This window comes from Monodon monoceros, unplaced genomic scaffold (assembly GCF_005190385.1).
Source record: "Monodon monoceros isolate NGI ecotype Baffin Bay Population unplaced genomic scaffold, NGI_Narwhal_1 Super_Scaffold_12, whole genome shotgun sequence".
Lineage (NCBI taxonomy): Eukaryota > Metazoa > Chordata > Mammalia > Artiodactyla > Monodontidae > Monodon > Monodon monoceros.
Window position 1 is genome coordinate 169844669 of NW_021703768.1, and position 23740 is coordinate 169868408.

Consider the following 23740-nt stretch of genomic DNA (forward strand, 5'->3'; position numbering starts at 1 on the left):
TCACCCGAGACCGCTGGAGCCCTCTCTCCAGCGGATGAGGACCCTCAGAAAAGACCTGAGCGAGCCGCCATCCCACGTGAGGTCTAGCTTGGATCAGCGTTCGATAACAGAACCCGGGTCTCCTTCTCACCAGAAAAGAGAAAACCGCTCGCGGGAACCTGGGTAGACGTCCAGGAGGGGTGAATGAGGTGGGTCGGGGGGGGTGGCAGAGGAGGCACACACTTCCCTCCCTCACACAAACCAGCTCCCATCCAACGAGGCAGGCTTTCCATCAAGACCCGAAGGGACTCGCCCCACACGCGCACGCTGAGGCACTTGCGCGTCCCGGACTCCCGGGATTCTTCAACCCCTATGTGACTGCCCTACTGGAAGGCCACCTCATTAAAGAAGCCCCTGAGGGGGCCAATGGCAAGCTACGCGGGGTCTTAAACATCGCTCCACTCTCGACTAAAATAGTAGATTCCCAGGGGGCGGGGGCGGGAGGGCTTTCACAGGTGATCCCCCAAGCAACGCAGAAAGAATTAGAGACCAGGGCAAGCCCCTGGCCGAGTGGAGCGACAGAAGGGGAACGGAAAGACCCGCCGTGAACTCGCGGAGAGGGCGCGCATAAGGAAGCGAGAGAGGGGTCGCGGGGGAGAAGGCGCGCGGGGCCAGCAGAACCTGTGATCTCAAAGCCAGGGACGCAGTGGGTCTGGATCTTCGCGAGAGTAGACGGGAAGGAGGGACCAAAGGGTGGCAAGCATTTAAGGGGCACTTGAGAGGCAAAAACACATAATGGCGGAAATTCGTGTTGGGGTGTGCATTTTCAGCTCTTCAGAAGAGAGGGATGGAAAAATATCGAAGTAGGCCCCAGCGAGATTTGAACTCGCGACCCCTGGTTTACAAGACCAGTGCTCTAACCCCTGAGCTATGGAGCCAACTGCGAGTCGCCTTTCTGCGCACGAGTACATGACACCGCTCTGATCACCGCGCAGCCGCAGACACTGGTCACCGCGCAGCCGCAGACACCAACATGCAGGAGTTAACTGACGACAGGCGGGGCCCACGTCCCTCGGCCAGTGAGCGCCCCGTCCGGCTGCCGCCCCCTCAGCTGCGGCGTCAGTGTCAGTGTCGGGGGCCGAGCTGCAAATCCTGGGAGAGAGCCCGGAGGAGAGAGGAGGAGAGTTGCGCCCGCTGGGGAGCGGAAGCTGTGAGAGATCTGGTGAGGGCGGGGCGCGCTGCGGGAGGGGGCGGGGCCACCAATGGGCTGAATACGAGGAGGGCCCGAGGTCTTCCGCCCGGCTTTGGGGTCTGGGGCGAAAACTTGCTGAGGATAGAGGTCCTATGACAGTAGGGGTCCGAGGTCGGGGCTCTGAGAGGAGGGCTAGAGAAAGGGTGTCAGTATGCCTGTCCTGAGAGGAATCCAGGTCTGGTCTGGGTGGGTGATCAGGAGGGAAAGATTGGTAGAGAAAGGTGGGAAAATCAAAAGGTCGATGTGAAGGACTGGAACGGGACAGGAGGTCCCTAGCCCCTACTGCAACTTAAGGCAAATTAGGAAAAGGAAATCCTTAGGGGCCCGTCTTGAATTTTGGGGGAGCTGGTTCCATCGGGGCCCCCCAAAGGGCCCACGGGACAAAGGGAAGAGATTGAGAGCCCAGGTGAGGGACAGGAGCCCTAGCCCAGAAATGGTCAGAACTGCGGCTGTAGTTGGTGGAACTTGGTCTGATGGCCCAACCCACCCTTTGGTCCCTGCAAGGCCAGATGACTTAGGTCACTGGGTGGCCAGGCCAGAGGAAGGTCCCTAGGTGCCCTCTTGTCTGGATGCTGAGGAGTGGTGTGAGGGTCTGGTTTCAAGGATGTGGGTTTTCATGTCTCAGCAGCTCACAGGGATCTAGGACCAACGAATGGATGGAGTCAGAAGGAACCCAAGTTAGGCCAGTCATTGCTCTCAGAGGCCCAGACATCTCAGAGATCATATGATGGTCAAAGGATGGGAGAGGAAAATGCACACACACAGGCATACTCTCACACCAGCCTTGTGACATCCTAAGTCACTGCACCACCCTAGTGACCAAGAGAGAACATCTGTCGTACTGTCCACGTGTAATTGTTATGTAACTGTTGTTACATCTCTTCGAATATGTATATATCTACATTGTTATTCTGCAAACTCTGATAGACACACAATCACATTCACAAACACAACAGCTGAAAATATAAACACAGCCACCCCTGCAGTGCCCAGACCTGAACCTAGTCACCCTACCTTCCGTGACCTGTAATGTGTTGCAATACTTCAGCACAGTTGTTAGATGATATAAAGGGTAATTGTGCTACTCAATCCAAAAGCCATACAAGCCTGGATAACATTAAGGCTTGATGATAGCATTAGGCAATTTAATTAATAAGTGAATGTTAGAAATGGATTTTCCGTGTGGAAATCAGTGGTATTCAAATACACTGATTAGCTACAGTGTTCTAGAGCTACTCTCCATGTATGAACACCACACAGGGTTCACCCTCTGGGATGCTGCTATAGGCTGGACTCTTCAATGGTCCTGTCCCCAGCCCACAGGACACTGGATTCTGACTGCCTAGTGCTATATCTCTAGATTGCCTCTAGAAAAGTGTCATGCCTGCCCCGACAAGAACATCTCTCTTACCGTCCCTTGTATGCAAAGTGTGCTTGAAGTATCTCAGGGACAGAGCATGGAAACTCCAAGATGCTTGCAGATCAGACTGTTTGATGGTCACTGCCCCTGCATGCCAACACGTCTATCTATGAACAATGTGTGCAGGACAGAATTAGGTCTGAGACTGGATTTCATCTAGCTGGGCAGCTAGGTAGTGGGGGAAGGAAACCTTTGGCTTTCACCTAAATATGGGGTGGCTAATATTTTACAACTACAAATCAAAAATAGGGTGTGACCATACTGACCTATGTCTGTTTGCACCTAAACCCTATACGCATGCTCATAAACACCCTCTCCAAAATCCACATGGCCCCGCCTCCCGCTCCTGAGATCTGAGATATAAACACACATGCAAACGTTCCTCACACAGATAAACACACATGCTCACCTAGTCTGGCAGAAACCTTTGCTCGTAACTGTGCTCTTGCATTCAGACTGGGGGAGTTAAGAATGAGCCAAGACACCCTAGAAATGAGCTCACAGTCTGTATTTCCATCTCCCCATGCCCCTTTCCTGGAGCACACTAAGCAGGGAACAGCCTACCTCCACTCTCCCAGAAGCCCAGCCATGGAGAAGCTGGGGAACCATTAGCCAGGGGAATAACACCCTCCAGGGTACAGGCTGAGCAGGCCGTGGCACCAGGGTCTTCTGCTGTTGCCATACATTTGGGAAGCTCCAGGAAGTGTCTGTCAGGGGCATGCCTGTGCTCTGTGCATTTCCATGCTGGTGTTAGTTGCTTCTGTAAAATTATACGTGCCGCCTTGAGTTTCAAAATTCCAGAATCTTTGGTCTCCTTACCCAAGGGAGACTGTACTTTGGCACTTGAAAAGGGTTTAGGCAAACTTGAGTACACGGAGCAGTCACTGTGGCCAAGGATGTGTTGTACATACACTCTGTCATCAGGCTAAGCCACACTGGACGGCAGCTATGCCTATATGCTGTTACCCTGGGCTTTGTCCTCATGTACAGATCAAGGGTCTCCTACCAGTTCCGGCCCAAACTCTCCACTGAGCTGGAAGTACAGCGATCCTCCCTGAGTAGACAACTTCGTCAGGCCAGCTAGATTCAGGTCTCTGAAGGCAGAGCTGGCAGCTGACAGGAAGGCAGAGCAGAAGGGATCATGAACCTGATTGGCCTGGCAAGAACCTGCCCCCCTTGCAACTGAGGATGGCAAAGGACCAGAGCTTGGTTTTGTTCCACGGAACCAGAAGCCCTGCTGAGTTGGGGCAGTGATAGGAAGCACCTCTGGTGGAGCTGGGCTCCTGTCCTCATCCACCTCCACCTCCTCACAGCTCAGGCCAAATCCACACGTGGACAACAGGCAGGAGACATGCCAGGAGTGTCCAAAGCATCTCTTCCCCTGCTCAACTGACCTCAGAGCCCTTTTCCCCAACAGCCCATTCTCATGTCTTTGATGCTGTAGTCTGCAGAAGCCCCTCTAAGGCAGCCTGGGACAAGAGTCTGGAGGGCATACCCAGAGTGACCAGGAGGCTCCATCCGAGGGCAACATGCCTTCCCATGACCGACTGACCCCCTCAGGGAGGCCGAGCAATGCCCCTCAAGGCCAGATTCGCAAGTAGGTACCAGTGGAGCAGACAGAGAAAAGGGGGAACACGCGCTCTTGGAAGTTGACACGGAAGGTGTAGATGTGGTGCATGTCCTCCGCAGCATAGAAGGACACGGCCCCCACCTCCAGGTCCAGGGCGACCCGCACGCGGGACAGGTGCCCACAGCTGAGGGGCGTCCTTTCAGGGCTGGTCACCGCCCAGTACTGCCCGCTGTTGAGCTGCAGCGCCCAGACGCCCTCTTCGGGGGTGAAGGGCGTGAGGCCCTTGCGGCGCACGCTCTCACGTGCCACGCCGAAGGCCCAGCCATCCTTGGAGCCCACTTCCACCTCCCAGTGGTGCCTCCCGGAGGAGAAACCGCAGGATGCCAGAACTCGCATGTTGGTGTCGAAGCGGCGCGGGTGGCTGGGCAGGTCCTGGGGCCGCTGTCCAAGGCGCACGCTCTTAAGATCCAGAGAGAGGATGAGGCGGGGGTTGGCCGTGTCGGGGTCCAAGGTCAGCTCCACTGCGGGGTATGGGGAGGGGGGAAGACAGGGAGAGACGTCCCATGCAGCGTCCTTGCACGGCTCCCATCGCCCCACTCCCACCGCCCCCTCGTTAAGTAGGTGTTGAAATCACAGAAAGGCAATTTATGGACCTGATTTGGATCTCAATTCAAACACATTGACAAATCCAATTTAAAAGACCGTGGGGTGGCCTTCCCTACTGGCGCAGTGGTTAAGACTCTGCCTGCCACTGCAGGCTACACAGGTTCGCAGCCCTGGGTCCGGAAGATCCCACAGGTGGAGCAAGTAAACCCCTGCGCCACAACGACTGAGCCTGCGCTCTGGAGCCCGCGAGCCACAACTTCTGAAGCCCGCGAAGCCACCACAATGAGAAGCCCGTGCACCGCATCGGGTAGACCCCGCTCACCCACCTAGAGAAAAGCCCGTGTGCAGCAATGAAGACCCAAGGCAGCGCAAAAGAGAAAAAAAAAGAAAATTGGGGCCGTACAGCAGAGATTGGCAAAACATTGTAAATGAATTATACTTCAATTGAAAAAATAAAATTAAGAAAAAAGACAAGTGGGGGATTTCGGACACTAGATACTGGAAAGAATCATTAATTTTTTAGTTATGATGTTGGTTTTGTGTTTGCTTTTTTAATGGTTTTGTGTTTATGTTTTTTTTAAAGTCTATCTCTTTAGAGACAACATACTGAGATATTTACGGAAATGAGAGCTATCTGTGGTTTGCTGCGAAATAATCCAGTGGGAAGAAGTGGGTAGGGGTGTTTAGGAAAAATACTAGCCACGAGTCAATAATTGATGGAGGCGAATGGTGAGTACATAATACTCGTCATGCTCTTCTCTCTACTTTAGTGTATGTTTGAAATTTTCCATAATAAAAAGTTAAAATATGCACACTTGCTGCAAGTGCTACTATGTTCCAGGTCTGTTCTAGGCCCTGAGAATCCCACAGTGGAGTATCCCTGCCCTCCTGAAGCTTCCTTTCTGTGAGGAGAAGGAGGAGAGACAATACATGATAGAGGGATCAGGAGAGCAGGCTGTAATTTCAACTAGAGGGGCCAGGGAAAGCCTTACTGAAAAGGTGCATTTGAGCACAGACATCAAGGAGATAGGAAGTCAGATATGCAGCTGTCTGGGGGGAGGGTGTTCCAGGCCCTGGCATAGCCGGTGCAGTGCAAAGGCCCTTAAGCAGCTGTGTGCTTGGTGCCTTCCAGGAGCAGCAAGGACTGTGTGTGGCTGCACGGAGTGAACCAGGGGAAGAGTGTGCAGTGAGGCTCCAGATCCCGTAGGGCCTTCAAGACCACTGCAAGAACTCCAGCCCTTACTGAGTGAGAGAGGCAGGGCTGTCACAGGGTTCTGAGCAGAGGAGGACATAGTCTGACTCGGTTGGTTTAGATTCTTCCCGAGTAAGATCTGATTTAGCTCAGTCACATCAGCATCAGGAATATGTGTCCTCCCCTCCCCACTTCCCTTCCCCTTGGGGTTAGATCCCACTCACCCCAGAGCCCTGCAGGAGTGATCACCACCTCCCTTCCAGTCTTCAGTCTCCCCCTGCTTCCCCCGACCCCTGCACACAATCCCTGTCCCCAGGAGAGGTCTCCATCTCTCTGGGAGCAGGAACAGGGAAGAGAGGCTTGTCCAGGTGACCGACAAGCACTCCCTGATCTGAGTATCTCAAGGTGCAGGACACTCCTGCTCTGGAACAACTTATAGGCCTATGGGCCCCACGGTGGCCTGAAGGAATCAGACTTGTGAGGGTGAGGAAGAAAGGGCAGTCGATGGCAAAGTTGCTGAGGTGGATGGGCAGAAGGAACCAACCATGCACAGAGCCCCGAGAGACAGTCACTGGATCTCTGCATGGCCAAATGACGGGCACTTACTGTTAAAACAGCCATCATACCTTTCTCCTCTTTCTCCAGTTCTCCCCGAAGATCCTCTGAAGAGGAGAAACAAAGCAGGTTGTGTGTGAATGACATGGGAAATTTCTATTTGGCAACAACGGTGACACCACCTCTTGACACTGACAGCCCCACTGTAAATGTTAAATATCTGGGGGTTCACTCACTCCCCAGATACCCTAGAGTTGATGGGCAAGTGCTGGGCCGATCATGGGGGTGGGGAGGGGGCTGTATTCTAGCTCTAGCTCTCCCACTTCCCCCTCTTTTGTCTGGAGCCATTCTGAGCTGAGCTCTCCCTCTTCATCCTTCTTTCTGCCCCCAGTGCCCCTCTACTCCATCTGTCCCCAGGGGAAGCTTCATGCCCTGGGGTAGGGGCGGGGGTTCTAAATAAATTAGCCACCACCGCCTCCCCGCACCAGTCTGGCCTTGACACACCCTAGTTCCTGTTTTATCATACAGCTTTTGGAAAGGCACATCTTCAGGACCCCAAACCATCAGAAACACACCGTCACCACCAGGACTGCAGGGCCCAGCCCCACACACAAGTCCCTACCTCTGAACTTCTTGAGCAGCCCCTTTAAGACAAAGGTCTTGAGAGAAACATTCCAGACTTTATTCTTCATCTCAGAAGAGACTGTGGTTGGCTTGAGGGCAGGCACATTGCTGCACCTGCAGGACAAGGACCCTGAGGAAGGCCCACTAACACTGTCCCACTCCCACTGGGCTATTTGACAATTAGGATGGTGAGGTCCTCTGGGTGGGGAGAGGTGAAAAGGAGAGCCTGACCCCGTGCCGAATACCCATGGGCAGGCAGTAGATGTTTGCCTCAGAAGGTACCCAGGTAAGGCAGTGAGGGCATCGGGAGGTGAGAGGTCAGGGGTGGGGAATGAAGACAGGAAGCTAAGTGGAAAAGAAGAGCCAGCTTAGAGAGGCCCAAGGTATTGTTAGGTCCACTCACCTGCTTAGTGTGTTTTTGAATTCCTGGAAAGAACAATGAGAGAAAACCAAATCAGCATTCACCTTTGAGAAAATAAAACTGGCCCCTTCCCTCCTTCCAGGGGAATAAGCAATAAGCAGGTGTATCACCCCCTACCTCCTGCATGGGCCCCAGGTGGCAAGAGCTTCCCGATGCTCCTTTTTTTTTTTTTTTTTTTGCGGTACACGGGCCTCTCACCACTGTGGCCTCTTCCGTTGCGGAGCACAGGCTCCGGACGCGCAGGCTCAGCGGCCATGGCTCATGGGCCCAGCCGCTCCGTGGCATGTGGGATCTTCCCGGACCGGGGCGCGAACCCGTGTCCCCCGCATCGGCAGGCAGACTCTCAACCACTGCGCCACCAGGGAAGCCCTCGATGCTCCCATTTATTACAGCATCATCACTGGAGCCAAGTGCTAGGACCCAATGTTGCCTCTGCTTTCAACATCACCCAAGACAAGTGACAGCTCTTATGCAACAACTGGACATCACTCAGATTAGTGCCTTTTAAATGACCTTTTTTGTTTTGTTTTGTTTTGGCCTCATGGCTTTGTGGTATCTTAGTTACCTGACCATGGATTGAACCCAGGCCCCCGGCAGTGGAAGTACAGAGTCCAGGGAATTCACTTAAATGACCATTCTTGATCCATCTGTGACTTGTGAAGTTTATTTCATGGATTGTGACTATTTATTTTAGAAGGAAATAAGACAATAAAAAACATCGAAGTGCATCACATGTAGTACGGGTAAGTGTCATTTTCTGAGACTTTTGTCACAACGTATATAATAGAATACATTGTAAGAGATATTATTGTGGATCATGGTCAAGAAAGTTTTTATCACATCCCTTTAGACCTCTAACCCCAGGAAAATCAGCGCTCCTCTCTCTAGTCCACTTTGGCTCCAGATGTGTGATTCTACTAAACTCATAGGATCTGGTTCTGTTCTCGCCGCCATTCTTGTTTCCTCATTTGAAAAGTGGGAGGGATAAATTCATGCCTCCTGCCTTAGGATAAATGACTCATACACTGGCCAAGCCAGGCTCACCTGGAGAAAGTCAAGATCAGGCTTGCAAGTTGTCTCCTGGATCTCGCTGCTGAGCTTGGAGAGCTGGGCAATCTCACCCCCAAGCCGGGCCAGGTTCTCATTCTGCTTCTGTGTCACCTCCCGGGACAGCTCCTCCAGGCGGCCCAGGAGCCGACCCTCCTGTTCCACCAGGAAGGCCCGCAGAGCCTGGAACTCCGCCCCAACCTTCTCTCGCTCGGCTGCCATCTGCTTCTGTCCCAGGAGAGGTGAAGTTGAAGAGGGCAAAGGGATGTGGGCATCTGAGACACAGCATTTGGATAGAAGCCTCTGAGCCATCCCACAGGGCAGGGGTGCATCCCACTCACTGCTCAGGGGTCAGAGACTCAGGCGTGCATGCCCACCGTGCACACGCTCTAGTTTAAATGTCCCAATTCCGAGCACGCAGCAGCCTCAACACGTGCCTTCCCTTTCCCTGTCACAGTTGCGCCCATGTGTCTCTTTAGACCTGGGCTCTCCCGCCAACCTAGGGCAACTTCAGACTCACCCCAGAAACCCCCAGGCCTGCAGTTTCCTTATTTGAAAAGTGGGAGGGATAAAATAGTGCCTCCTGCAGTCACTGTAAGGATTAAACTGAGGTCCCCAAACACATTTATTTTGTGTTCAAAGCAAGACAACAGGCCCCAAATGGAGTCGCTTATGTTAAGCCCCACATCACCAAACCGAGACCTAATGACAGTTTCAGCTCTCCCACAAATGTTATCTTAAATCAGCCTATAAGGAACGGCCTGATCAGTATTTGTTCAGTAATCTGCCTGATAAACCCCTGCCATCCCCTACAGGGAAAGCAACTTTGCAATAGCCAACCCACTTTTTTGTGTGTGTGACCAAATTTATGATCTTTATTCTGCTGAAATTAGAGCATCCAAACACATGATGGTTTCAAGTTACTGTAGAGTTGGAAAACATCTTTGATAGCACACACTGAGATCTCAAACATAATGCCGTATAACTTTTTCTCACTTCGGCTTAGTTCAACATTTTCAGCAATGATTTAATATATGATTTATAAGGCAACTTTAAGGTGTGGCTTTGTGGAAGTGGGGGGTGGAGTGGGGGCTGCTGCTGAAAACTCATTTTAAGACATAGAAACTTAAAGTAAATCATTGATGTCACTGGCTGTCAGACAAGCAGGCCAACAAAGTACCCTAATTCATTGTTAGGCTGCAAGGGTGACGCAAGTATCTACATGGAGAGATGATGGCAGGTCTCACATTTAAAGAAGCACATTCACAGCATTAAAAACATGTACTAATAGGATACCAAAACTGCAAGATTGGAAATAAATTTAAAATACTTCTACCTTCACAGCACCTCTTATGTTTAAATTCCCTCTCTAATCAGACACCCAAACTACTTTGGGATCATAAATCATGTTGATGAATCAAACAGTCTATAAGTTCTTGGTAGTGCTGGCTTGGGCTCTGCAGGCAGAAAAGACAACTCTTACTCAGAAATGTGTCAGTTCCAGCCAAGATAAAATGCTGTCCCTCCCAGGGTGGAAGAGGTCCAGTGCAATCCATCTGCTACCAAGTGACTGGTTTCCTTCAAGGATGATGTTGCATCGGGCCTCTGCAGTGGTTCTGTTGCTGCCAGGCTGAACACTGGGCAGCGGCTGCTAGATCATTCCTGGTGAGTGGGAGCCCGTGCTGTTGGGCCAATGAAAAGCCTTCTTAACTGTCAAAACAACTCCTCTACTCATGAGCCTCTGGGGCCAACCCACTTTTTTGCCTAGTACAACTTCCTCGTTCCTGCTTCCTCTGCCTGTAAAGTCTCTCGCCTTGTATAGCTCTTCAGAACTTCTTTCTTTCTGCAAGATGGGATGTTGGCTGATTTATGAACCACTGAATAAAGCCAATAAGATCTTTAAGTTTTACTCATTTGAATTTTGTACTTTAGCATTTGTCACCCCTCCAACTTTCACTCTTCACTTTACTTCATTTTAAAGGGCACCTTTTCTGTTTAGCAATCGTAAAAGCAACACAAGTTCATAATATAAACCCTGGAAATGCAGGGAAGTAGAAAGAAGGAAGGAAAATCAATGCCAGTGATCAGAGGTAACAGCACACCCACAACGACCTAAGTAAGAGTATGCTGTGTGCAAGCCTTCTATCCTATTCTTTCCATGACCACTATCCACAGGATTTTCACCCCTGTGATTTCAGACACAGACTCTCGCTCCTGACCCTCTTGAGTCTTTACGTGAACACCTGGGAGGGACTCTGCATGATATAACAAGTGAGGCCTCTCGTGGCCAGTGAGAAGGGTTCCATCCCTCCAGGACAAGCTCAAATGTCAAAGTTCCTCTTCCCTGAAAATTCTAGGTGGGGAGGGGGTGGCTGGAAGAGGAGACTATAAGTGGGTTCTGAAGTTAGGAGACCTGGGTTCAGTCCGATGCTCCCCAGTCTTCAGGATTTGGGCAAGCAGGCAGCAACAGCACAGGGAACTTTACAGGCGTTAACTCCCTCAATGCTGACAACCACCCAGTGACGTGGGTACACTCTCATCCTGATTTACAAATGAGAAGACCAAGACAGAGAGGTGCATTACCAGGAAGTGGGAAGTCAGGATTCTAATCCAGGGAGTCTGACCCCAGAGTCCAAGCTTCTTGCAATTATAGCATACGGTCTCCCAAGGAAATAACACAAGTGGGACAATATTCACCAAAACACTCTAAATCGGGGTTTCCAACCTCGGCGCTATTGACATTTGGGGCAAGATAATTATTTGTGGTGGAGGGCTGTCCTATGCATTGCAGGATGTTTAAGCAGTACCCTGGTCTCTACCGGTAAACACCAGTAGCACCCCTGCCCCAGTGCTGACAACCAAAAATATCTCCAGACATTGCCAAATGTCCCCTGGGGCCCAAAATTGCCACCAGTTGAGAACTACTCCTCTAAATGGTAAGAGCATTTTCAAATAAAAATATTCCTTCTCCTTGTTCTCATAGCAGCAATGGTTGTCTCATTAAGCAGGCATTTTGTAATCATAAAGGATGTGTGGGCCACAGGGGGGTTGGCTGGGTGGGGGTAGGACAGAGTAGAAAGTGCTAAGCAATGTCATGGGGTGTGGGGTCAGAGACCATGAAGCTGCCCAAGCTGGAGAAGGCCCTCTCGATCATGGATGTACAGCAATGGCCGAAGAGCCACATGCTTACTCTTTTTTTTTTTTTTTTTGGTACGCGGGCCTCTCACTGTTGTGGCCTCTCCCGTTGTGGAGCACAGGCTCCGGACGCGCAGGCTCAGCGGCCATGGCTCACGGGCCCAGCCGCTCCGCGGCATGTGGGATCTTCCCGAACCGGGGCACGAACCCACGTCCCTTGCATCGGCAGGCGGACTCTCAACCACTGCGCCACCAGGGAAGCCCCACATGCTTACTCTTTTTTTCCAGCAGAGCAAGGTGGAGATCTGGAGAGGTGAGGGGTGAGCCCTTCCTTGTGGAGGGAAGTGAGTGTTCAGAAGAGAATGCCTGAGATGTGCATGGGATGCAGGTGTACCAGGTGCAGTTCAGGGTCAGGAAAGGACCCTGGGGCACCTGTACACAGGGTCCTCCCCTTCACCCCACACCTCCTTCCCTTAAGGGGGGTGGCGACCCTCAGGTTGCTCTCCCTCCATTTTCCAACTCTAGGACTTAAGAGCCCTGCCCTAACAGGCCTTAGTGGATCCTTTCATTCTCTTAACCCCTAGTTTTTGAGCTAGGAACTGAATTTTCGAGATAGAAAATGACAGTGACCCACATTTGCCCACCTTAACCAAAATGAACCCCATTTCACTTTCCTGTTCCACTTCAAGGAAGACAAAATACCACCCCAAGCGCTGGGCAGGGGGGGTGCTAGCACAATCGGCTGCTGAAAACCCAAGTCCCGGAACCTCCTGCTGGGTGGGGAGCAGCTCTGCCATCCCCTCCCCCATCCCCCCAACCCCGCTCCCCTAGCCTCGATTTCAAAATCGAAAAAACTCTAAAAATGAAAGTTTTTTTCATAACTCTTTTGGTGGTAAAATATACCATAGACTGACAGAAGGCTCCCACTTAGTATAAATATTCATATGTTTCTCTATAGAAATATTCATGTGTTCCATTACAAGATGCTCCACAGACCCTAACTGGGGTGTTATGTAATATTAGGGGGACTATACATCCTGATTCACCTGGACAGTTCCACTTCAAGCCAGCTGTTCTAAAATAATTATTTTAGCCCTCCCTTTCACTCTCAAAAGTTCTGGTTATATAATAAATTACACGGTCACCCTATATAATATGCATCTCATTATATTTCTAAACTCCACCTCTGCTGTTCCCCAGGCACACACTCCAAAGCCACACACACCTAGCCAGAGTGGTGGGTGGCCCTCTGCTGTCACCCAGGGGAGCCAACCTGGGGGTTGCCATGCTCACCAGGAGCTCCTTGCTCTCCTTCTCTTCGGTGGAACGAAATGCCTCATAGTCCTCCAGATCCTTCTTCAAGACCTTCAGCCTGGACTCCAGGAGCTCCTGCGGGAGAGTGAGAAGGAGGACACTGTGGGGAGAGGATTCTGGCAACTCCCACTTGTGCCTTCCTGAAGCCACCCAGGAGAAAGGGAAGGCCCTGTTCATTGAGGAAGAGTCGGCAGCGTTGAAGCCACCTCTGGACGTCGGGATGGCTACAGCCTGCACAGGCTGCACATAAGGGTACAGGACGGCTGCTGGGTGACTCCAAAGGCCTCAGGGCCTCCCGTCCTCAAGACCATCTGTGCACCATCCAGGCTGACATCAAGCCCCCCAGCAGCCCAACCTGCCTAGTCCTCTCTTCTGCTCTCCTCACCACCATCAGAAAGCCCTCTGGGTGGGAGAGCTGGAGCAGGGTAAGAGCAAAGAAAGACTGGGGACTGTGCCAGAGGCATCCGCGCACACCCTAGCAAGTTGGCAGGAATGGGAGGTGCCAGAATCCCAGATGGCTCTTGGCTCTCTACTCAGCCCTGGAGCCACCCACCCCCTTACCCCGACCTCTTGGGAAGGTCGTCCCACTCGGCCACAGAAGGTGAGAACACCGAACAGAGCTATGTCCAGGGAAAGGGCTGAAGAGTGGGGGTAGCGAATGTGTGGGTGTGACGGAGAAACCGCTCAAAGCCAGGTACCGACAGAAAGAAAATCTCCAAATCTGTGGGGCATCACGCAGGCGGCCCAGTAGGGGCCCAAAGGGAAACGCGAGGGGTTTGGGAAGGTGGTATTGGTGGTGTCGGGGGTGACAGAGGGAGAGCCACGCTCAGTCCCGAAGCCAATGCTGCGCAGCATGAGATAAGGGAAAAGAAGCAGGGGCTCACCTGGGCCTTCCTGCCTGCGCGGGAACGCAGAACGGGGACTGGGGGTCCCGGGGACGCGTAGGGGTGGGGACGGCGCTCACCTTGGCCTCCTGCACCGCCTCGTCCAGGGGTAACACGGCGTGAGCGCGGTGCTCGCGGGCGCGGTCGCACACCACGCAAATGGCACGTCCATCGTCCTGACAGTAGAGCTTGAGCGGTTCGCGGTGCTGCGCGCACCCGGCCGCCCCCGCCTTCGGAGGCCCGCGTTCCCCCTGCGCGCCCGCTGTCAGGCTGAAGCGCCGCAGCAGCGTGGCCACCGCGGCCAGCTGCCGGTTGGGCCGCAGCTGGCCCGGGCGCGCGGGCTCGCGACACTGCGGGCAGGGCAGCGAGCAGGACAACTTGTGGGACGCGGCGGTGGCCCCGGAGCCCGAGCGCTCCCAGCAGCGCGCGATACAGGCGCGGCAGAAGCTGTGGCCGCACTCGACGGACACCGGCTCCCGGAAGAGCTCCAGGCAGATGGAGCAGGTCACCTCGCCCTGCAGCTCTACCGCCAGCGCCAGCGCCTCGGCCCCAGCGCCCGGGCCAGTCCACGGCCCCACCGCCGCCATGCGCACCCTCAGGTCACCCAAGTCGGGCGGCGCGGGAGAGGCTACCCTACCCTACGGTACGCCTCTCCCAGCGTAGCGGCCGGGGCGGGCCTCCGAGCGCCCACGGGAGGAAGAAGGGCGGGGCTGACGCCTGCTGGCAGAGACTTGAGCTGAGGGTGCGCCAGGATGGGAAACGTGAGGGGAGGGTGCGCTTTGATAGCTGACCGGGTAGCACAGGGCGAGGGGATCTCAGTGCAGGCCAGTGCTCTGCGCTCCAGTTCTGGGCCCCTCAATATCCCGCCTTGGCCCGCGGCCTCCTGGGTCCCGCGGCGCCCTCTCTCCGTCTCTCCCTTCTCTCAGCCCTAACGCGAGCCTGTCTAGGCCGCCCCAGCCTGACCCAGTCAGCCTTGGGAAACGGGCCGGGACAGGTGGAAGCACACGCCCATCTGGGCGCCACTCCCAGTTGCCGCCCGAGGCCCAGCCAGCACAGCCCGAGGGCCTGGCGCCGGACCAGTGTCAGGTTCCCGGAGCTCAGGTTTGTCCGGCCCTGTGCTGAGATAAATTTAGAGTCTGGAACCTGACTCTTGTCCCCGACCCCCAAGCGTGGCCTTGTAACCACTTTTGTAGCTACCTCTCCCGCGATTGTGTCCCCCCGCCTCCCCGTTTATTCTTTATTTTTGTTTTGTTTTTTTAAGCAAGTAATACAGTTACAGTCAATTCCCCCACTTTATTCGGTGTTATACCCCTCCAAAACCCAATCCTTTGTTTCTCTAGCTCGTTTCTACAGTCCCCCTACCCACCGCCCAGAACTGCCATTGTATTTGCTCACACCCTCTCTCACCTCACTCCCTCTGGAGGGCACTTGGGGCAGATTTTCTTCCCCAACCTCCTCAGAAACTGCTCTTGTCAAGGTCACCACAGCGATCCTAACCCAAAGGTGAAAGCAGGCCCCTTCTCAGGGCTTACCTCCCCTCTCCCCTGATGCTTCCCCCTTCCAGACACCCTTTTTCAGCGCCTTCTGGGATGCTGTACTCCCTGGCTCTCCTCCCACCTCCATGGCCTCCTACCCACTTCTTGGCCACCGCGGTGGTTTCCTCCTCCTCTCCCTGCCCTTGCTCAACCCTTGGACTTCTGTCTATACTCACTTCCTTGTGATCTCTTTCACTTTCTTGCTTAAAAGACCTTCTCCCTGCTCCACAGTACAAAGCCCCAGCCCAGCTCTTCCTAGGATGCCTGGCTCCCACATCCAACTCACTGGGCAGCATCCACATGCAGCATTCTAAGGGGGAGGCACACACTCACCGTTTCCACGATGCACTTCTGCTCTGCCCCTCCACCTACCTACTCTGCCCACAGCCTTCCCCACACCATCCCAGTTAACAACTCCACCCCTCCAGGTGCTCAGGCCCAAAGGGGTGAGTCCTCTGACAGGGGAAATGAGAAGGCCCCACTCACAGTCCTCAGCATCTCCTCACTCTCTCACCCCCTCCACCGCATCATCTCCTATAATTTGATGATCACATCAGTTTTCTCCCCTTCTGCCCCACTCCTGCCCTGTCTTCTCCATCCAGCTGTGAGAACAATCCTGTTAAAATGTTATATCAGATAGGGGCTCTCCTTTGCTGAAATCCCCCTGTGGCTCCCATCTCTCTCAGAGTAAAAGTCGAAGTCTTCTCAATCGTCTAAAGGCCCTACCCATTCTTCCTCTCCATCCCCTGCACACAACCTCTCCACCCTCATCTCCTATCACTCTCCCCTGCCACATGGACCTCCTTACTATTCCTGCAATAACAAGTCAGAAAGATCCTACTTCAGGGCCTTTAAACTGGCTGTTAACCTTTACTTGGACCTCTCTTTCCTCAGATACCTGCATGGCTCAGGTCCCATCTCCTTCAAGCCTTCTTTCAAAAGTCACCTTCTCAAAATCACACATTACTATATTCTCTCCCTCAACGCTGGCTCTGTTTTCTCTCTAGCACTCTACCTTCTCTGGAATAGGAGCTGATAGATGTAATGGACTATGTCAGTTTTGTTCACGGTTGAACCTCCAGTTTTCTAGAGCAGTTCTTGGTACACAGTAGAGCTCGGTAAACTTTTCTTGGATTGAATTGATTTAAATGTGGCTCAAAATTCAGATATACAGAGCGGTTAACAGTGAAAAATCTGCCCATCACCTACGTCCCAATCAACTTTGCAATTCTGAATTACTTTATACAAATATTACATATTTTGCTACACTCCCCCCTCTTTTTGTTTAACAAAAGTAACATCCTGCACCCAGTCTTAACTTTCCTTTTTTCGGCTCACAGTTCATTTTGGGTATCGTGCCGGATGACTTTCCCTTCTTTTTCCCCGCTGCCTCCAAGGGTTTATCCCGGTCCTGTGCTCCCCCCGGGCGACCCTCGGTAGAGGTCCGCTCGCCTAGAATCAGTAGAGGACCCTGGAACAGCTCCCGGCGCTGGCCGCCGAGCTTTGCTGCGTTTGGGTTGTCGCGACTGGCGATGCTGTTCATTCACCCTTGCCTTTCGCCAATAAAGGACTAAGGGAACATGGAAAACGCGATGTCGGAGAGTGGGGATGTAGCTCAGTGGTAGAGCGCATGCTTTGCATGTATGAGGCCCCGGGTTCGATCCCCGGCATCTCCAGCGCAGGTATGCATGACCGTTTTGCTTCCTCTCCTTCCCAGTTTCGAAACGCAGAACACTAGGAAAATTCCTAAAGAGTGGAGTTTGCTCAGGCTGGAGGAGCCGGCGGCCCTCACCCACTGCAAGCCCAAGCCCGCGGCTCTGCCTTTAAACTTCGGACTGAAAAATCACAGGGTGAGCTCGTCGATGGCATCAGCGTGCGCAGTTTTTCCCTGCACTGAGCCGTACGTTTTCCAGGGATGGAAAAGGGCGAGGTCCCTGGCAGAAGAGGGCAAGAAGAAAACGGACGGAAGTGGGAGGGACGGTCAGTCAAGCACGATCGGTAGAGTTTGAGTTTCCTGGGCTGCTAAGAATCTTGTCTTTAATGGCCAGATCTTGTCCCAACTAACTTCAAACCTGGAGCTAGATACAGCCCGAATCCTACCTTGAAGTAAGAATTATTGAAACACGTGGCACACGCGCCCGGCTAGCTCAGTCGGTAGAGCATGAGACTCTTAATCTCAGGGTCGTGGGTTCGAGCCCCACGTTGGGCGAAGTGTGTGTTTTGGTCACACGAAGCACTTCCTTGCCTGACCCGCTTTCGGAAGAAATCCTGTACGGGAAATTCCCTGTGTGTGATATTCACTAGGCCGTTTTGTTGTCACTCTCCGGTTCATTGATTAATCTATCATTTACCTATTAACAAAGTGGGTTTTTAAAAATTTTTTTGGGTTAAAAAAATTTTTTTTAATTTTTGAAAGACATACATAATAAAATGTACCACTTTCACCATTTTAAAAAATTGAAGTATAGTTGATATACAATGTTGTGTTAGCTTCTGGTGTACAGCAAAGATAATATATATAGATATATAGATTGTTTTTCAGATTCTTTTCCATTATGGTTTGTTACAAGATATTGAATATAGTTCCCTGTGCTATACAGTAGGACCTTGTTCATTTTCACCATTTTAAAGTTCACAGCTCTGTGCTTTAAACACATTCACATTGTTGGGCAACCATCACCACCATCCATCTCCAGAACTTTTTCATATTCCCCAGCTGCAACTCTGTACCCAGTGAACATTAACTCCCTAACTATCTTTCTTCCAGCCCCTGGCAACCACCATTCTACTCTCTGTCTCTATGAATTTGACTACTCTAGGGACCTCATATAAGATGAACCATACAATATTTGTCCTTTTGTGATTGGCTTATTTCACTTAGCATAATGTCTTCAAGGTTCTTCCATGTTGTAGCATGTGTCCGAATTCCTTCCTTTTAAGGCTACATAATATTCGATTGTATGTATATACCACATTTTGTTTATCCATTTATCTCTCGATAGACACTTGGGTCCCTTCCATCTTTTGGCGATTGTGGATAATGCTGCTATGAACATGGGTGTACTACTAGTACACATGTTCGAGTTCCTGCTTTCACCTCTTTTGGGTATATATCTAGAAGTGGATTTGCTGATATATGGTATTTCCCTGTTTACTTTTTTGTGGAATTGCCATACCATTTTCCACAGAGGCTGCACCACAAAATGAGTTTTTAAAACATCTTTTGAGTAGGTAATAAACTGTACTGTTCAAAAATTGAACCATCTATAAAGATATTCAGTGAAAAGAATCTAACTTCCATCCTCCCTTCCTAGGTAACAAGTTTTGTATCTATGTACATATTCTTCCAGAGTTTTTTAATGCAAATATATTTTTGTTTTCCCGTATTTTACACAAAAATATAATTACAGCTCTGTTATATTTTGATGATCTTTCCATCTCAAGACATAGAAATTTTCCTCAGTCTTTTTTTGCAGCTGCATAATATTCCACTGTAGATGAACCCTAGTTTAACAGATCACCTACTGATGGATATTCATAGTTTCCAATCTCTTGCTATTACAATCAATGCTGCAGTTAATAAGCATGTAGTGTTGTCATTTTGCGCTTTTGAACTTATATCTGTAAGGCAAATTCCCAAGAAGTAAGATTCCTGGGTCAAGGTATATATGAAGTTGTAATGTAAAATAGACAAATCACCAGGCTATGGGTCCTACAGGGTGATCTTACCTCCCACCAGTCATGAATAAGATTGACTGTTTCTTCACTGCCTTGGTGGCATCGGGATGCTTTAACAACAAACCTAACATGTGACTGTCCCTACCCCCTTAAAATTAACAGGGCCCCTCACTGTCTGTCCTATAGGATAATAACCATTGCAGGGCCAACAGGGAGAGGGACCTTCCTTTTGCCTCTCACAGGCACATACTTGGACAAAAGATTTTGAAGATCACATTGTCACTCTAATTTATGGTTTCTAATCCAGTTCTATAGGACAACGTTATTTTTTTCTCTTTTCAGTCCTGTTTCTGTGGGAGGCCATCATGTTTTCTTCACTTGCAAAGCCATGACATCATTGGAAAGGCCTGCTCAGTTATTTTTTACTCGGCAAATTTTCTCCTTGGACAAGGAGACTCCAACAAGATATAAGACATTAAACTTGTATGCGATGTTATACAAGGTCTTGGTGTCATATGGGGGCTATATAAATTATTAGATCGTGCATGTAGTTTGTGAAGTGGTCTAAAACAATGATTATATATAATTTATATGTAAATTATTAATCAACCATCCACACGAATATTCTTCTTTAAAAACCTCATTTGAAACAGAAGATTATTTCCAGGTTTAATATATTCATGGCTATATTCTAACTAGTCTAAAAATACTCCAGTATCATCTTTTTCTTTAACAGCCACTGGTTTCCCTTTACTAAACTTGAGAAAATTGTTCTTCTATGGTCTGTGTAGCATCAGGAGAGAAGGTTCAATCACTATCAAATGCTCCCCCATAATTTCATTGCTGTTTATGTCATATCACATTGGTTTACGGGTGCAAGTCCCCCCAAGAAAAAGGCAGGTCTCAGTCACATGCTGGTGTCATGGGGAATGTGAATTGTGGGTAAGGAGGAAGACAAAATGTCAACCAGAGCAAGCTAATTCTGGAGGACTGCCTGCAAAAGGAAGAGTGGCCAAAAAAGACGACCCAGAATGACCTGCTCCTCTATTCTGTGTCAGGACCAACTGAACTAAAATCACTGGCTATTTTGGGAAACCCTCTCTGCTATCATTTGAGATGTTTAGTGCCTAAGGGCAAGGGGGAGTCTTTTGAATAGGGAAAAGTATGTATTCTTTTCAATACATACTTCTTTTGTGATTAATATTCGATGTATTACAGTGGCAAATGTTAAAGTCTAGTTTTCCTCAAGTCTTTAAATTTAATTTACAAATATTGTTGTTCTTCTTATAAAGCTAGAAATTTCTGAAACAAATGGAACAATCCCTTTCACTGGTTCTTTCATGAATTAAGGTTACCAAAAGGCATCTTCCTGAACATCTAAGCCACTGGTGATATTCTCTTAGACATTTTAAATGACAATTACAGAATTTATCTGAAACTTCAATTCGTGGTGAGGCGAGGGAGGCACTGGGGAGGCAGTGATTAGGTCACAGCTGGAATCTAGAGCTGGTGTTTATTTGAAATTTTCGGAATGAACCTATGTGTTAATTCATTTGTCCTTAAAAACTCCACATTGTGTTAAAAACTCTACTCTGTTCTTCATTTGCCTGGGAGTCCTCAAAGACATAAGATCCCGTGTCCTCCACTCATTTTTCTATCCACCTGCAAACAAAACCAGCAAATGGTGCAGAGGCAGTCATCCGAATGCACAGCCAAGGAGGTATAGGTGTGGCTCCTTAGCCTCCAAGCCCCTGGTCTTCCGTCCTTGAACCCACCAAGTTTACTCCTACTTCAGGGCCTTTGAACTCTCTGCTCCCTCTCCCAAAGGCCTCTTCCCCAAGATATCTGGAAGGCTAGCTCTTTCTTATCTTCCTGCCTCAGCTCATTGTCACCTCTTCTGATGCATCTTTTCTGGCCTATCTCTCTAATACTGTGCTCTGCCTGACATTCTATCAGATCACCCTCATTAATTTTCTCACAGTCCTTATCGCTCTCTGAGATTATTTTTCTACCTGTTTATTTGTTGTTTGTTATTTTAATTGCCCATCAGAAGGTAAACACCAGGAGGGCAGGGACCCGGTCTGTCTTTTTCACTGCAATGAAAGTGAACGAGTGAATGAAGTTTCCTTTTAATAGTGGCACACCGTACGTTTGTTGCAAGGGTGCCAAGGAGTCAATGATGCCCAGCATCTAGAACAGTTTCTAGTCCACGGTAAGGACCCAATTCATGAGATTTGTAGCTATTAATATTATTTCCTAACCTTGAAGTTTTACACATAAAAGAACCAGAGGGAAAGGGAGATGATCAATAGAGTGACGATAGAAGGCTATTCCATGAAATCTATGAGGATTATGAAGAAAAGAGGCAGTGGGGTGGGAAGTGGTAGATGTAGAGATAAAACAGAAATGGTGGAAGAGAGAAAAGTGTTGAAGCTGAGTGATGAGTACTTGGGGTTTCCTAATACCATTCTGTCTACTTTAAATTTTCTAATAAAAGTTTAAAACATGAAAGCAAAAAGGAATACAATTACTTTTGAGTGAGAGATTTAGGTAAATAATTTTGTAGAGTAATGATGTTGAGGTTTATTTGAAAAAAAAAAAGTAAAGATCTAGCAAAGCTACAATTGAATAGAGCTCTCAGTGTAAGCTTACATCCTTTACATCCTTTAAAGGATTTCCCTAGGGTACGTCAGAAGTGGGGGAGCCAGGGACTTTTGTCCTGACACCCAGATTTGGCTCTTTTCTTTTACTCTTCACTAAAAATCAATCAATCAATCAAGCTCCCTGAACATTCTCCTGCATCCAGGAAAAATTATAGATAGGCCCGAAGTGTGAACTTCTACCAGGAAACAAGGATGCTCTCAAATTGCCAGGGCAATGCTGAAAGGACCAAGGGACCAATTTAAAGGGGCTTCCACTGACAAGCAGCTACAATTTAAGGATCAAAAAGAGAATAATCTTAGCATTAATTGAAACAAGATGAATCTAGGAAAGCTGTCAAGTCCTATTGACGATTTAGCATTAAAGGTAACCAAAAAGAAATATGACTCACGTGAGACAGCTTTCTGTGGAGCTTATTGCTCAGTCCAGCTGGTTCTTTGGTGTTAATTGTGTTGCATTGAATTTGTTTACTGTCTCCCCGAGGAAGTCAGATGACAACTCTTATGTTAGCTGAGGCACAGACCAAAATCCACCTGGAGAAGAGTGACAGGACTGAGTGATGGTCCTGGCCTCCCAGAGTCCTGGGTCGGCTTGGAGGGGTTGCAAGAGAACCTCTGGCGGTCCGGAGCCTCGGATGCAGGGACTGTACTGACTCATCTCAAATTACTATGAAAAACGCGAGGAAAAAAAAAGAAATTGGGTCAGCAGGGGAAAGTCTGGGAGAATTCTTCCAAGTGGGGTCCAAAATTCTTCACTCTTCTAGGGCTCTAAGTTGCATGACAGGGCCCTGTCATTCTTGGTTGGGTTTACATCTGTAAACCCAGGTAAGGCATACAAATAAGTATAAAAGACCAATGATAAAGAGATGGGCCCGGTATTGATTCTGTGTGTGTGTAAGTTATGTGAATGCAGGTGGCCTAACAAGTTTTGCCATCACTGGGCTATTTTTGGTTATGTTTTGTCTGCATTTAAGATGTGTGAAATTTTAGGGAATTCCCTGGAGGTCCAATGGTTAGGACTCGGCACTTTCACTGCCAGGGCCAGGATTTGATCCCTAGTCTGGGAAATGAGATCCCACCAGCTGCGAAGCGAAGCCAAAAAAGAAAAGAAAAAAAAAAAAATGCGTGAAACTTGAAAGAGAATTTGATTTACCACTTTGATGTTTTCTCTACTCGACTTTCAAGTTTGACAGAAGTCCTGGGAAAGAAGTTGCTTCTCTCACGTGTAAGTTGGTGTACCGTCAGGTGTATGAGAGTGTGAACCCCATTTTCCAGGCTGCACTGCAAAAGTCCACATCGTGTGTTTCTCTACTGACATCTCTCCGGCCGGGAACTCTGTTTTGGGGACTCCAAGCACCGCTGGTCTGCTTCTGTGAAGCCTTCGCTGCCTTTTCCCCTTGATCTCTGGAGCCCGTTTCTCAACACACCTGTCACTTCTCACAGGCCTGAAACAGATGCGCAGCAGGTGCGGATCGGTGAAGAAGGCGGCTGACCGAGACACCTCTGGAGAGACTGATGGTTCTTTCTTTTTACTGTTCTGCACTGCCGCTGAGGACAGGTTGGCGAGGAGACGCAGGATGGGAGTGAAACCAGTCAGGGTAGAAAAACTCAGACTCGCTCACGGTGTTGTCTGTAAGGTGGAGGTTGTCGCGATAGCCAGCAGCGCCGAGCGGGAGCCAGTCACCAGCAGATCACTGGCAGAACCAGGTGCTTTTCCGGCTGTGCTAACTTGAATTTCTCTCGGTGCCCTGTTTCTTCCCCCATTCTCCGTTCTTTAGCACCGTCTACTATTTCCTCTACCCCACATTTGCTCACCTTATGTGATGTGTCTGCGCCTCAGTGGCCTCACCTACAGTAGAGGGAGACAA

The 23740-nt window shown here is 49.9% G+C and overlaps 1 protein-coding gene and 3 non-coding genes across 4 annotated transcripts; 2 read left to right on the plus strand and 2 right to left on the minus strand.

The window, feature by feature from the left end:
* Window positions 1-844: 844 nt before the first annotated feature.
* On the minus strand, window positions 845-917 carry TRNAT-UGU. Its single transcript has one exon. It is a non-coding gene; the product is annotated as a tRNA-Thr (tRNA).
* Window positions 918-2991: 2074 nt separating this feature from the next.
* Window positions 2992-14669, minus strand: TRIM7 (tripartite motif containing 7). Its single transcript, XM_029216030.1, has 7 exons — window positions 14080-14669; window positions 13095-13190; window positions 8664-8894; window positions 7602-7624; window positions 7197-7312; window positions 6646-6681; window positions 2992-4742 (listed from the first exon to the last, which is right to left on the minus strand). The coding sequence occupies exons 1-7, from the start codon at window positions 14584-14586 to the stop codon at window positions 4231-4233; spliced, it is 1521 nt and encodes a 506-aa protein (XP_029071863.1). The 5' UTR covers window positions 14587-14669; the 3' UTR covers window positions 2992-4230.
* A 2469-nt stretch (window positions 14670-17138) lies between these two features.
* TRNAA-UGC lies at window positions 17139-17210 on the plus strand. Its single transcript has one exon. It is a non-coding gene; the product is annotated as a tRNA-Ala (tRNA).
* Window positions 17211-17670: 460 nt separating this feature from the next.
* TRNAK-CUU lies at window positions 17671-17743 on the plus strand. Its single transcript has one exon. It is a non-coding gene; the product is annotated as a tRNA-Lys (tRNA).
* Window positions 17744-23740: the final 5997 nt, after the last annotated feature.

Bases quoted from the DNA above. Each gene is read 5' to 3' on its own strand.
- TRIM7 (XM_029216030.1), bottom strand. From the start codon at position 14,586: ATGGCGGCGGTGGGGCCGTGGACTGGCCCGGGCGCTGGGGCCGAGGCG. The intron at 8,895-13,094 runs GTGAGCATGGCA...CTCCTGGGACAG, and splicing joins AGGAGAGCAAGGAGCTCCTG to AAGCAGATGGCAGCCGAGCG. The intron at 6,682-7,196 runs GTAGGGACTTGT...TCTCCTCTTCAG, and splicing joins GCTGCTCAAGAAGTTCAGAG to AGGATCTTCGGGGAGAACTG.